Source organism: Stigmatopora argus, chromosome 2 (genome assembly GCF_051989625.1).
Source record: "Stigmatopora argus isolate UIUO_Sarg chromosome 2, RoL_Sarg_1.0, whole genome shotgun sequence".
NCBI lineage: Eukaryota > Metazoa > Chordata > Actinopteri > Syngnathiformes > Syngnathidae > Stigmatopora > Stigmatopora argus.
In genome coordinates this window covers 14843784-14859913 of record NC_135388.1, presented here as the reverse complement: position 1 = coordinate 14859913, position 16130 = coordinate 14843784, and the positions used below count along the sequence as shown (strand labels likewise).

At 38.0% G+C, this 16130-nt stretch overlaps 1 protein-coding gene across 2 annotated transcripts in view; it reads right to left on the bottom strand.

Annotated features, from left to right (window-relative positions):
• Positions 1-16130, bottom strand: part of gpc5a (glypican 5a) — a 70325-nt gene that overhangs the window by 12411 nt on the left and 41784 nt on the right. For both annotated transcript variants that reach the window (XM_077595105.1, XM_077595106.1), the window contains exon 8: positions 11895-12054. In XM_077595105.1, the coding sequence (XP_077451231.1) occupies positions 11895-12054 (160 nt within the window). The remainder of the gene's footprint in view (positions 1-11894; positions 12055-16130) is intronic.

Here is a 16130-nt window from a genome sequence, read left to right as displayed (position 1 = left end):
ATGATCTCTGTCCACAATTCCTGGCTGCTTACTGAACAGTTTGAACGTTTGCATATGCCTGCCCTTTTTCATATTTCATTAGGACAATTTCCAGATGCTAGTCATACCTCATTAGGTTCACCATCAAAAACGATTTTCGATATGATGAAATGATTTAAAACTACTGAATGGATTTGGAGGTAGGTAAATTAAAGTGGTTAAAATACATTGATACACAGCCACAACCTTCTGAGGAAGAATAATGAAAAAAGAGAAATTATGAAATCTTGGGTAGGAAAAAAAAGAGTGCAAGTCTGTTGATTTTCAAGCCATGCATGTCAAAAAACGGAATCCAAGATGAGCACAAAATCATACAGCACAGTCTGGATGAGATAATGAATTTGCATTCAGGCACTGTGTGAACAGTTGTTTGGGGGATTTGGTAGTCCCAACTAATTTCTTGTAAAATGCACACAAAATACTAATTCGCCTATTCTTTGACCAGCAGTGTGTTAGTGACACCAGTCTGATAGTGTTTCTAAGGTTTATAAATGCAAACAGCAAACTTACTCTCTCGTGTGTAGGTTTTGGATGGCAATAAATATTTTGCTGGAGACAGCAATTATGGCTGAAAGCACAATTAATTGAACATTCTACTTCGACTTAGGTTAATGAGCAATTTTCACATTAACATCTGCTGTGAATTTTTGTTTACTGTTGAAATGAACGCATATGAAAAATATTTTTTTAATTGTACCAACGGATACAAAAACTCATCTACTCATATAAAAATAATTAGAACAAATGTGTTTTGGGGCAGCTAAAGTGATTCAGGGCTGTCAGAGCGTCATTGTTATTCCGAACTTCAGATTTGTGTTTTCTGCATTGCTTAAAATGTACTATATTTTGTTAGACATAACCTATGTTCATAACAACAAGAAAAAAATATGCATGTTTGTCGTGTACTTTGGGTATCGTGGCTGCTTGTCCAAACCAAAGGGGAAAAGAGAAGCGCAGGGGCTTCAGGGACAAGGTCAGGTTGCGGGTGGTTGTGCTAAAATATTGACAATTGCCATTTAAGTTGTCAGTCTTGTTTGTTTGTCAAGACAAATAAAACACTTGGCTGAGTCATGGTTGGAAGACCCACCACTGTTGGAGCCCACAAACCGCAATCACCATTTTTCCCCTTTTTCCCCTAACAACAGACATGGGCAGCTGAATCTCCAGAAAAAAATATACCGTATTTTCACGACTATAAGGCGCGCATAAAAGTCAAAAAAATTCTCCAAAATAGACAGGGCGCCGTATAATCCAGTGCGCTTTATATATGGACCAATACTAAAATTGTTATCACGATAAAATAAAATAAATCAGTCGTAGATAAAGTACTGCGCAGTGACTGCTGGGATATAGAGTTCTTAATACACCCAGTTCTTCAATACAGTTAGTATGACGGCGACCACACTAATTTGGTGCTGGCCGTCATTTCGGCTGTATTTACAAAAGAAATCCTGCCGCTAAATGTTGGCGTCAACAAAGCATTCAAAGCTAGACTGTGAACTATGTATATATATTATATATAATAACTCCGAGCTTGCCGTCATTCCCGGAGGCTTAAGAACTACAACCGCGGGCGTTTTGGAAGACTCATTTGGGCAATTGTTTAATTCGGACACATAAAATGAGGATTTTGATGGATTTGTGAGTGATGATGACGTGAGTAAGTTGTAAAATGTCTAAATAAAGTACAACCGAACTCAGTTTTGCTTCCGTTGCCTTTTTAAAATATGTTTTTAGCGTGTGGGTGTAGCGAGGAAGAACTATATTTCCCAGCAGTCACTGCGCACCGGAACCCGGAAATAGGCTGCTTCCGGTAGCCAGCGCTATTGCGTTTCGATGTTCATCCATATATAATATATATGCGTCTAATGAAATGGTGCGTGCTTTGTGTGTCTAAAATACAGAAATAGCACTCGTTACTGACACTGCGGCGTAAAATACGATGCGCCAAATAGTCGTGAAAATACGGTATACATATAAATTACCATTTTTTATAATAGAGCGTCTGAGAGCTCTTCTCTCCCAAGACATGGTTCACATCAAGCAATGGCTCTTGAAAACAACTCATAACGAGTATGTGTTTACATAGTGCAGTGCAGCTTTAACTAACAAATCGATTGGATCCCAGGTTGGCTGACTCATGGCTCCAATTAGCTCTTGGAGAAATAATTAGCCTAGGGGTTCACATATTTCGTCCATCTTGCACTGTGACTATTTACATATCTTATTAAGTAAAAACAGGAAAACACATTTTTATACCATCAATTTAAGCAGACTCTGTCTTCTAGTGACTAAAACTCCTAACTCGTGCTTCTACCACCTATAGTCACTTTTTACTCCACTTAATTTTTTATTGTGTATGACTATTTCTATGACTACTTATGTGTGGGGACTATGTGGTGAAGCTTTAAATCTCATTGTACCTGTAAAATGACAATAAAGGCATTCAATTCAATATGATTTAGATGAAAATCCAAACATTCTTTATGACCAATTCATCAAGTCATGGGAGTGAACCTCTAAACCAGGGGTCTCGAACTCAATTTACCTGGGGGCCACTAGAGGCCGAGTCTGGGTGAGACTGGGCCGCATCAGGATTTCCACAAGAAAAGCACTGATAAAACTTTCCAACGTTATCAAATATCTTTATTTTTTAACAAAAAATAATGAATTAAATAAATTAACTTAAAGATGAATAAAAAAGAAATCAATCAGTAATATAAAACCAAATAATACTAATGAGCATACAGTAGATATACACTGGCTGGCTAAGTAGAGAAAATGAATTATTTTTATTCCGTTTCAAATGTCTGTATTAACAGCTCTTTAACCTTTAACTTTCTGAACTTGAATGGAACATTGAACATGAAATATTCTGAACACGGCTTCTTTTGCCTACTCCTTGCTGCTAGAGACCTGGCAGCGCTTCTTCTCACATAGTCACATTTGGCTTGAGGGAGGAAGCAGTGGAGACCCTCAGTAGAGCTTGAAGATGCTGATCAGTAAGTCTGGACCTGTACTTGGACTTATTGAAGTTCAAGGTGGAGAAGAGCTTCTCACACAAGTATCTGCTCCCAAAAAGGCACATGGTCCGCTTGAACCTTCGGGAAAGTTCAGGGAAGCTGGGGGTCAACTCTCTCAAAAATTGCCCAAGCTTGTCTGCTTCTCCACTCACCTCCCTGAACTTGGCTTTGAGTGCAGAGTTGCACTGCAGGTCAATGAGCTCCATTTGAAGCTCAGGATGGGCATCTTGCACATCAAAGGAGAAGGGGTCCGCAAAAATTTGAAATGTGGCTTTGTGTGTCTTGAAGTCTGCAAATCTGTGATCAAATTCCTCCTGTAGCTTCGAAATGGCCTCAACATACTTCTCACCACTGAATGGTGTGCCTGCATCCACGAGAGCCTTGCATGCTGGGAAATGGCAAAGGTTTGTCTGAGAGAGCTGGGCTTTCCATAACACAAGTTTAGTGCAGAATGCTAGGCAGCACTGACAAGTTGCCCCTGGCCTTGTAGCTTCTTGTTCAGTACATTAAGCTCATGTGTGATATCAACAAGAAAAGCCAAGTCCATGAGCCATTTGGGATCACTTAGCACAGGATCAATCAACTCACAAACGGCGTAGCTAGCTTTGACTGCTGCATTACTGTCTTTGGTAGCCTTCTTGAAGAGATCCTGTTGCCTCAGAAGACGTGTTTTAAGACTGGCAACCTGGTTGGCTCTCTCATCTCCCTGGTATTTTTCGTACTCCTCAGCATGTCTCATAGTACAATTACGTTTCAAATTGTATTCCTTGTGCACCGCAACTTTTTCAGTGTAAATGAGACACGTCGGGGTGCCCCTGTGTTCAACAAAGAAATATTGCACTCCCCACTTTTCTTGAAACTGTCTGTGCTCATCACCGACCTTTCTCTTCACGGCAGGCTTTGAAAGAGACATCTCTGGGGCTCTGTAATATGTTTTTCCACTTGGAATGAGTCTCGGGTTGATCTTTCACATTCAGTCGCGCGGGTTTGTGGCGCATGTGCACTTTCGCTCTCCGTTTCAATCGCGGAGATGGCTACAGACACTGACACAGGCTGGATCACGGATCATAGCGCCTCATTCAGTTCTATGCTGAGAGCAGCGGAGGAGTGTGCGCGCCGAGCGGAGTGATCGGCCTCACGGCTTCTCCTCCGCCCAGCTGATTGGAGGAATGAATGAGTGAGTGAGCGAGGCACTGGACAGCCCGGCCGATGTCCCGCCCTCCAGAGCCGTATACCTCACCGTGATTGGTTCATTCAGCTCCGAACCAAAGTTCCCTCTAATTTTTTGTTGGTCTGAGCAGAAAGACAACCTCCCTGAGCGCACTGAGTACCAGTGTGAGCGACATCATCGGTACTCGGATGATTCGCCTAAAGACGTTTCGCCGACGGACGTTTGACAGACGGGCAGGTCGCCGAATGGACGTTCCACCGAACGTTCATTCGGCCGAACGGAGGTTTCGCCGAAACGGGATTCGAACGCTCGCCCCGCCGGATCGTGTGTGTACAAGTTTTTCAACCTCGGCCCGCGGGCCATATACGGCCCGTTAGGATTTTTAATCCGGCCCGCCGCCGGTGTTGTCCAAATTATAGTAAAAATCAATGTTCGTCTACCTTCAATGGCAGTCCGGGAATAAGCACTCTTGGGCAGGCAGATGTAGCAGAACCGAGCCGTAAAATGACAGCAATCGGGTCAAATCCATCCTAAAACAGCATTTAATGATTAAATACAAATACTGGATGATATCGCGATGGAGGCAAAAAAACGTCTATAGACGTCCATTCGCCAAACGGCTCAAAATGCTCTCAAATTCGGTCAAATCCAGCTGAAAACAGCGTTTAATGATTAAATACAAATACTAGTATTTGTATTTAATCATTAAACTAACAAATACTAGTACGACCTGTCCGTCTGTCAAACGTCCGTCGGCGAAACGTCTTTAGGCGAATCATCCGGTCACGACATCATCATTGCTCGCTATCGGCACACCAGTATCACACCTGCCACAAGCAGGTGCATGTCAATGTTCCCTCTAATTTTTCATGTAAAACATGCTGTAAAACAAGAAAAACATGAGTGGACAGAGCTACTGCCACTGGCTGCCACTTAAACGGCGCCATCATGGGGAAAGGGGTAAAAAAAAAAAAAAAAAAAAAAATTAAAAAAAAAAAAAAAAAAAAAAAAAAAATCGATCTTTCATATTAAGACGGGGGCCGCAAATTATCGTCCCGCGGGCCGCAGTTGGCCCGCGGGCCGCAAGTTTGAGACCCCTGCTCTAAACTATCTGGTGGCTGACTGCCGCACAGCTTTCCTTTTCAATGTTGCAACTTTCCCTGAATTTAGTATTGCAATGCCTCTTAAATAAAAGCTATTCAATTCAAAAAGAAAATTAGGGTTTTTAGACAAATGTATTGTGTGTCAGAATTTACTGTACCGCTCAAAATCAAAAGTATATTGTGTCACCACCTCTACTTGCAGTACTGTAAAAAAGTACTTATTCCCTTTTTCCTGGTATATTTTCATATTCATAATACTTAGATATTTTTAATTCGCCCTTTAATGTGATTTAAAAATGTTTTGGTAAATCTGATTCTAAGTTCCCACCAACAGCATTGCTCTTATTAACATCAAATTAGTTTATTCAATAAATAACTTTACAATTTGTCAGTAAAGTAGGCAGCATGCTGTAAAAAAAAAAGAATGCCTCATGCCAATCGCAAAAGAAATTCAAGAACAAATGAGAAACAAAGCGAATAAAATCCATCAGTTTAGAAAGGTTCTGAAATAGGTCAGAGGTCTCCAGCAAACCGGTGCCGGAGCAATTATCATAAATGGAAATTCTGTGAAGAGCTATGAACTTTCCTAGAATTGGCCAACATAGCAAAACTACTTCAAGAGTGAAAGAAATGACTAATTCAAGTCACCAAACAACACAGCATGGCATACTTCTGGGCTCCAAGGAAATCACTGAAGACAAAAACCTAACACAATGGCCTGTCTCACATTTGCCCAGAAACGTCTTACAAGAGAAAGAAAGCAAATCACATATACTGCTTACTAGCGAGAACAAGATTTTATGTTTTGGAAGATGCCACAACTGTCTTAACTGCAAGAGCATTTACATCAGAAAGAACTTCATGGCAACACTTAAATATGGTAGTGACAGAGTGATGATCTGGGCTGATTTTTTAAATTTTAAAACTTAATTTTTGAATTATATTGTGTTACTTTGTGTGAGAAATTTGCAATGGAAGTAGAGCTGCCTTTCCTTTGCTACTTTTGGACCTGGATGATTGACTATGAAAAGCAAGAAATTCCTACTTCTACCCAAACATTTGAAAGGGAATTATTCAGCCATCTATTCATAAATAGTTTCATGGGACTTTGTAAAGATAGTTTAAGAGAGGCCTGTACTAAGTCTTCCATTTACTTTAAGTTGGGATCAGCAGGTGAGCCTTTTCGGACACATTGAATCGTTTTGAAAGATTGAATTTTGAAGGTCTGCTGGTTTTCATGTAATCTTGTTGACAAATGACAAAAGGACGATAAAAACATTTGCTCCTAAGCTAAGGTAATCACCACAATAGCACACCTAAAAGCAACAGTATGAAATGAACCATGTGAAAAAGTGGCTCCGGAAAAAAAAACATTAAAAATGAAATAGTGTATGTCACGTCATATTTTATAGTCCAATACAAACAGCATGGAGTTTGGGCCTTCACATTTTACACGCACATAGTGACAGCTCTGTCTGCTCACGGCAGCTTTTCCCTTTGGTGTCATTTCCAATCCCGACAGAGCATGACTAGTGCACTGACACGCATGTCCCCTTAATTTTAGGACTATGGTGCATGACAGCAACTTCCAGGTAAGGACAAAATTGTTTTTGAAATCTGTTTTTGACTGCTGTTCTCTTAGGAAGTATATTTCTGTATAAGCCTGCCCTTAGTGAACATTTTACATGGTTAGCATGATGCCACTCAATAAGTCCATTTTCTACGCCCATAATTTGATCGAAACCTGAATCAAACATGATGCCGTTGTTTGAAAAATAAAAAAGAATGAACAACACCATTCAATGGAGCACCTAAAGGTAGATAGAAGAAAAAAAGGGGGATTAGGTTCAGCAGAAGCACTGACCCTTGCACTACCAAGCCAAAAATTGGATGCCATCGGCGGCCATAAAAGTGCCGGGTGGAGGGTACAAAATGTATTTACATCCAAAAGTGAAGCTCAGTGAGACTGGTTAACTGAGACTAATTCACCCAATACTAACCTTTTGCGATATTTACGGGCATGTATTATTTTTGTAGATACATTATGTTGTTTTATAAATGTTTTTCCTTTTTTTTTTCCGAGGAATCCGTTTTTGTTTTTTACTTTTATTTATTTATCTTATGATCTGACAAAAAACAATAAAATTCATTAATTTCCCTATTTTTTCAGACTTTTTTCCTTTTCAAGTCTTCTTCGGGTTCCCTCATTTTTGCTTCACACTATCAGATATTTGCTTGTTAATGGTTTATTATTTTAAAGTTTGCCAGTAGTAGATGATAGTAGTGTACAACTTGACAGTAAAATTATATCTCCCAGCACTGTGGTAGTCTTCCTGAAAAAAAAATTGTTAAGAGAAAAATATAGTTCAGAAGGATCATTTATAATTGAGTCATCATCCTACAACCTTTAAGTTGGCCCAGTCAGGCTTACTGGACAAAAGGTTGTGAGCCACACTACTTCAAATGATTTGCATTCCATTATTGCAGCCGTGGAGGGGGTGGAAATCACAGCAGGTGAGCTAATCTGATCTCACACTGTAATGAGGATAAAGATCTTATTAATAGCCACAGTCTAGTCTTTTGGGGCTTAATAACGAGGCTGCGAGCATCTTTCACAGAAAAAATACCCTAAAAATATGTCTGCTGTAATTCCTCCTTTTGCAAATAAATAATTTGCAGTTAGAAATACGTGGCACTAACGACTATCACAAAATGTCCTTAGCCCCCCTTTGTTGGGTACAGTTATGTCCATCATCACTCAGTTCTATATTCAGCAGCTCTTTATTGCAGTGCTTAGGAGAAAGATGCTGCCATCAAACACCAGCAGAGATACCATTAATTAATAAGAGTCACACCTAAAGACAGTCTTTTTTCCTTGCCCTTATTGTACTTCTTAGAAATCGATTAACGTCTCTCCATGCTGCCAATGTGTCTGACAGATGTTGTTTTGCACCACAATGCAAGCAGTCACAAAGTCTGAAGCCAAATGGAGGCTGGCCAGATAAGAGTCCTTAAGTGGTTGCCTGTTCTAATTTAAACAGATTTTAAAAAAGAAAAAATGAAAATTAAATAAATGAATAAATGGTTGTATTCTAGTCCAGCAATAAGAAAAAAATACTTTGAATATATATATATATATATATATATATATATATATATATATATATATATATATATATATATATATATATATATATATATATATATATATATATATATATATATATATATTCTTTTCTTTAGCATGGTGTAATCATACACGGAACATGCGGTAAAAGAGATCACACAACTATTCGTCCACACCTGTTTTATGATTGCTCATTCTCCTTATGTTTGTCGGAATGCAGATTAATAAAATTTCACAGCGAGGGTGACAAAACTGCATTATTATATCTTTAAATTGAGCTGGGCTCTGGTTTTATGACGTTAATCCAGGTGTATATTTATCACATAAACCTCACAAAAAGCAGCTTAACCATATTATTTAAAGGCCTATTCAACTAAATAATAATTAGGCAGCTCATGATTTTTGTTGCGTGTGTCAAGCGATTATCCACCCAGTTATAAATTTAAACCAGCTGCATTGCCAAGACCTTAAAATTAAGTGTTTTGCAAAATGAGCCAAATGACACAGAAGCATAAAGAATTGTAGTTCTCATTAAGTGGTTCATTACTTTAAAATAGTCCATCAATTCTCTTGTCATTATTGCGCTCAGCTAATTCTCATACTATACTTTTGAGTTGTTCCCATCGCTCCGCTGGACGTGTCAAAACCATAAAAGTCTGCTCTCTCTGAGCTCATCTCCAAAACATTTGACCTTCAGTGTCCTGCACACAGTTCTTTACATCCTTTCCACATTATCCATCACCCTGCACTGTTGACCCTAGGAACTTGAAGTACTCTACACTCTTTATTTCTCCTCTTTGTAACTTCACTGTTCCCCCCGGGATCTTCTCATTGTCACACATGCATTCTATTTTACTCCATCTCACCTTTGTTCGTCTCTTTTCTGGAGTAGACCTCCACTTCTCTAGGTTCTCCTCTACCTGGTCCCTGGTTGCATTGCAGATAAGAATATCATTTCTAAACATCATATTCCAATGGGCTCCCTGTCTCACCTTATCTGACAGTCTATCCATCACCACGGCAAACAAAAAGGGGCTTAGAGTCGATCCCTGCTGCAATCCCACCTCGACATCAAACTCTTCTGTCACTCCCATTTCACTGCTCTAGCACAGCTGTCATTTATGTCCTCAACTACTCTGACATGCGACTCCAGTACCTAGTTGTTGTTAGTGTCAAGGTAAAACAAAAATACAGACACTTATTACATCATCAGCGATATCTTATAATTTATGCACATTGTTAGGTAGCAGTATTGAAACTTTGCCCAAGTATAAAAGTACAGATTAAAAAATCCACCAGCCACAATTATAATTAAAGACATTTGTCAAACAAAACTGTGCATTGATATGCCCACATTCCATTAAACATGAACCCCATTCTCAATAATTACACCACAAATACAATATCAGAATACTGAGTTCACATTGGTGGGTGCATGGACAACATATCGCAAAAAGGAATTTGGAAAAAGTTGTGCAATATTTAATCTTGATTTCATTTTTGTTTCCCAACATGAAAAATAACGGCCTTCTCTTCGGGATCGGGATCGATTGGTTAACAAGTAAGTCACATGGTTGGTATGACAACAAGCTGTGGTATATTAAAAGCTTTGCCAGGCTTAGCGCCCTTATAAAATAGTTGTATGAGAGAGAGACAGAGAGAGAGAGAAAATCTGAAAACCAGACTGTGATCCTGTTCAGGGAAAAATAATTTAGTTATGACTACTGAGTGTGCACATAATAATATAATAATGACTATGAGAGTTCTCATCTATTAGTAAAGTAATGATTTTTGTCTACTTCTGGGTTGGGAAACTGTCAAGCTAGATCATTGCTATGTTGGCTGACGTGATGCCTGGTTCACATGGTCTCTTGTTGCGTCTTGTCAAGTTGATTCGGATGCAATTCTGTCTAATGAGGATAATCCCTTAAATTAGTCCTATGTTGTTAGCATTGATGCTATCGCATTTTTTTTATCAGACTATACTACTGTCAGTATGTTCTGCTGATGGAGCTCAAAGACTTGGGAGAGGGATTATAGATAGATGCAGAGAAAGAAATCAAATGGGTTTTAATATGTTTATGTATGCATGTGTGTCTTTGCTGTTTTGCACTGAAGCACACACACACGGTTTAACTGTCCTGTGTTAAAAAAAACATGTCATTCTCTATTGTTATATCTTAACACAAATGTTTTCAATTTTTTTGTTCCACCTGTCCTACATTTTTTTCTCCCAGTTGCATCGTCATATTAAATATTTTATATGTCTGACTTCTCTATTCCGTGTTTCCATTATTCAAGTTTTGCACTCAGAGAAAGGAGGAATGGCATCAACAAAAGGCAGCAACTTTCGAAATTCTCAATTTGGAATTAGCAATAGCCTTCCAAAAAAAAAATCACTTTTCACTCTGTCGAAGCTACTGTAATGATTTGACTCTTATAAATTACTTGGTGCAGCTGGAGCAGATTTGCACAGCTTGCTGCTGTGATCACAATAATGTGTTGTAATGAGAGCAGAACAAACCTCCTCTTTGCAACCTGAGCAATATGTTGTAACAAACTGCTTTGTGCACTATTTAGCATATCATCAGGCAAATTGTAATGACTAATCACACTTAAAAGTAAGAGCAGTGCCTCAGTGACTTCTTTGGAAAAACACTGGCTTCTTTTTAGTTTTATTTACAACTTATGTATTCATACCAGACAGAGTTAAGGTGGGCTGGTGTGGCCCAAGAATTCAGTGAAACACATCACTGCCTCAGAAGAGCTATCATTAAGCAGCTTCAGCGATTCCGGCAGCCTCCAGACTGTCAGTCGGCAGGGGAACATTTACACAGCCAGAATGACTTGTTTGGATGACCACCCACCACCACCACCTTCGCTGTCGCCATAGGCAAAATGGGAGGGATGATTAATCCACTGTTTAGCATTTTCAACGATGAAAGGAGAAAGTAGGCAGGCGCCCATGCGATGTAAGGAAGGTGTGAAAGAAAAGTCACAACGCTGTGATTCATCAGGGGTTACTGATCCTCATTGGAGCAATAATTTTTCAAGTAATGGGACCTGATTGCCTTAATGCCCCCATTGAATCCATTATCTTTCATGACTCTTATTAAGTATGGGATAAATTGGAGTCTGCTATGGCTGTTATTGAAAGAGATTATTATCTAAATTTACGTAGGATACGCTTGACTAACTTTTAATTGCGCAACAAACAAGTGCCTTTAGCGTTTGTAGGAATTATTTGATGATTCATTAATATAAGAAAATATAAGATTTTCACAGTTTTTTTCTTCAAGATAAGTGTTATATGTTTTTAACCTTGACAACTCTGCCAAAAGTAAAAGTACAATATTATTAAAAGTTAACCAGGGATATTTCACTTAACCTTGACCTTAGGTTCATTGACATTAAAAGAAATGGTGACTTACATTTAGAGACTTTCTGGATGTTCGTTATCTCCCCAGCACCTGAGCCTCCACAGCCATCTTCATCATCGCAGTCACCGCTGTAACGTCCTTCTGCATCTCCGCTTCCTGTTTCAATTTGGTCCAACGTTCCCAGTTTAGGAATAGATTTTCCTTGCAGCAGCTATTGATACAAACATAGGCACATATTAGCATGAAAATTTAAATAGTTTTATCTTCTTTACATAAATCTATGAGTTTATTCACAAGTTAGTGTTTTATACAAGCAAACTCCCAAAAATTTTGCGTGTACAGGGCCAACTTCTTTAAATAACAAAAAGCAGACCCCACAATTGTTTGTTTTAAAATAAGCAGGAACACATTGATCTGTCAAAGCTTATTATGTCCAACATTCTTTCAAGTAAGCCACAGACGGATGTATTTTAGAGCGTGTTTCGGTTTTAGACGATGCCATATATACTGTATGTATTTCACGTTGTTGGCAAAGTTTCCCCATTACTCAGTATGAAAACATTCAACAAAAAAGCAGAAGTATTTCTTTTAATCTATCGTTTTTATCTTGTCTTCATAATGCAACCTTTATTTAACTCCCCCATTTATATTAAAATGATAAAAAGAGAACAATATTGAAGAATAATAGAAAGAAAATATGTATGCTCCAAAAAAGTGTCACGTGCCATCAAGCCAAGGCCAACAATCTCAGCATTTCGTCCACGTAAATTATAAAAGTTATTTGTTGTTAGACTGGAATCTGTAGAACAGAACATTCTGATTGTGTTTTTTATTTTTGTTGCAGCATGCAACGTTCAGTGTTTATCCTACATGTACACTCTAATACTTTGCAACGTGATCTTAAGGAGTTTGTTTGTGTACGATTATACGATTAATCAAAACAGTTTAAATAAATATCTAGATTGTTGATTAAAAGCACCATTGGTTCTTATCTTTGGAGTGTTAAGAAGAATTTGGGCTACAAAGCTGTTGATTAATATTCATTCATTTTCCGTACCGCTTATCCTTTGTTTAACATTGTTATTTCTAATATTACTTTATCAACAATTTACACATTCACACACAATAACTAATCTCAAAGAATCTTACTGTATTTAAAATTCATTTTACAAGAAACAAGTTGTTCCTATTTAAACGAAATCCTCTATTGGATATTATGAGTTTTCAGCATTTAAAAATACAGCATACCTTTATTCATTGTAGACAGGTGCATGAGTTGATGCAGAAGAATTTTAGCTGAACCTTTATAACTGTGCCAAAAAAATATTTGTGACAGGCTCAATCACACTACATGATATGGCAGGTTTGACAATGGAATGGGAACTGCAGTAAAAGATTGGGAAACCAGCATCAAACATTTACTGCCACACAATAGCTCAAGCTTCATTTTCTTTTCTTTTTTTTTTACTGCTTAAGGACCAAAACGTCCTTACAGACAGCCGTCATCCAGCCCACACATAGGTGCAAAGCTGCCTCGGGAAAACTACGAGAGTACTCAAAGCCTGTATTACAAATGTTCTTTGTAGCATACATGCTAGTATGCAAGATAACCGGGTTATCAGTTGTCAGATTTTTTTTTTAAGTGGTGTGCTTTAACTATCAGCCTTGCAGAGAGAAAGGGGACTTTTTAGGTGTTTTAAATCTCTTCTTTCAACTTAAGTACCATATTCAACTAAATCCTACCAACTGTAAACATCCAGGAGGAAGAGAAATAATGGATGTACAATATTTGCCCATATAGACCTCAGAGAAGGAAAATGTCAGGCGTTAGCTCCCAAGATATACACCATCCTTTTACCATTTTCTTATTCCAACAGGAGTGCTGACAGGGTATTAATCAGTTGGAAAATTCCAGGGTCTTCTGTGCCGTTAGAGAAGGACTAAAAAATGCTGGACCATAAAACAACTAGTACAATTAAAATATTATTTATTGAAATTTCCTATTTATTTGATCAGTACACCAACACATTTCCTCTTATCTAGGATGTAGTCATGTCTTTGTTCAAGTTGACATCATCATTGCTATCCTGAAAGGATATTATGCAATGGGAAATGTTAAAATCTAACAGGAGCAGTTTAGTTAGCTGGCTCATTAATTGCTTAGGACTACATGAATCTAAGGGAAGGCTTTGCTATGTGTGTTCGTTTGCTTTTGATGTTAAAATAAGTATAATATACATTTGATAGGTGTGCCCTACGGCTGACTGGTAACCAGTCTAGGGAGTAGTCTGCCTTTCGCCCGAAGTCATCTCGCATAGGCTCCAGCAACCCCCGCAACTCTGACAAGGATGCGAGGTATGAATGATGAATGAAAGAATACATTTAATATAAATCTAATTTATATACTTAAGATTTATTCATTCATCTTCCATACCACGCATACTCATAAGCATTGCGGGGGCCGCTGGACCCTATCCCGGCTGAGTGACAATTGAAAAGGGAACTTGTTGACGTCAACAAGTGGCACATCCTACCCTCTGCAACCCAAATGCACAAGTTGTGCATTTTTGTCCACAAAATGAAAAAAACATGGTCTCGCAACGGTCTAGATTCTCACAGCGTAAGAAAACAGAGTCTTAAAGCCCAAGTACTTATGTTCCATGTATCATAAACACTCATTCCCAAGATGAATACAGATTTTATTGTGTGTTACATTTGTTTTCTTATAAAAATATAGTCAAATTAAACACTCTGAATTTATTGACTATAATGAAACAGCTACAAAATATCATCCTTCAAAGCCAGAAAATATTGCAACAGTTTAAAATGTACTACATTAGATCTCACTATTTTAATACTGTCAGATATTGTAAGTTTGTTGGCACATTCGAGACAACAACAAAAAAAGTCTGAATACATTTCAAGTGTTAATGTTTTTCACAAGGGGAGGAGCCATGAATAATTGATAAGAAAAACTGCTGGTCAACCACCACATCAATGACTGGTAAATAATTCAAAGACAGAGTGGGTGAGAAGCTGGCTGGCCCTGATTATGATTGAGAGACACAGGGACAGGACCTGCTTATAGATTCTTGATGGGTTTTACCACATCAAGATGAGAGGACAGTCAAGGAGGAGAAAAGCGTACAAATAATTCATAAGAAGGAGCTGCTGATGAGCAAGATGATGAAATCCCGAGTTTGTGCGCTGAGATTGCATGATGAATTTGTCAATAGCTGCATTTCTATTTTGTAGATTCCTGCTCTGCCGAGTTGTCTCAGCAGTGGAATAGTAATGAAACATTTCCATTTGGTTCTGAACAAAGAGGGAACTGTTTCTGTACCTCAGTTTGTCAAGGTCATCGGCAAAATAGGAGTAAACAACTGTGCATATGTAGATGAAATGCAAGCAAGCACAGTGTCCATACAAAGAAAAAAAGAAAAATCCTAAGACAATTTTTATCCTTAAAAATTGGTCAAAGTTGGTCTTTTTAAAATCAAAGTGAATGTTACGCTTCAGTTTCCTATTTTAAATATGTAAACGCCTCTCTGCACATGCAAACAGGCAACCTGTCATTTATGCACCAATACACACATGCACTTCAAATTAGCTTTTTTTCCTAATAAGGTCTGCATAAAGTCATTTACATGGATATTAAACTACCATATGGTGCATACTCTAATGTGCCGGGTGGTTCATGTGTTACAGTTGAATGTGATTGGGCACTGATATATGCCAATTGATTCATTTGCTCGTTGTAAAGTGGACTGCCATCAAGTCACACAAACATAGCTCTATTGCTCCTCTTTGCACAAATAATTATTGCAATTTCATTTAACTGAATTTGCTTTTTTAAATAGCAATGTACAAAATATACAGGATTATGTCTTTTCAAGCTTCCGTTTGTGTGTTCCGTTTCAAAAAGTGAAATGTAAAAATCAGCAATTTAAAAAAAGAATACAGTAAAATAGCTGCAATGACTCCCCTTTTAAACAGAGTAGGACACATTCACTTAAGAAATTGTTAGAGCTATGACACACACAAAAAGCAACAAAGTGCTTACTTTTTCCAATTTTCCTTTGTCTTTTGTGGTTCTTAAAAATTGTGTTCTTAATCTCCGGCAAACATATTTATTTATAATAATGACAAGGTCTATCTTTTTTCTTATTAAATAATTCATTCTGCTTCATGTCAAAACTGAAATGTATTTTATCATATTTCAGACTTTCGTTGTTGTTATACATATTATAAATTATTCACGGTTCATCTGACCAACATCAATAAATA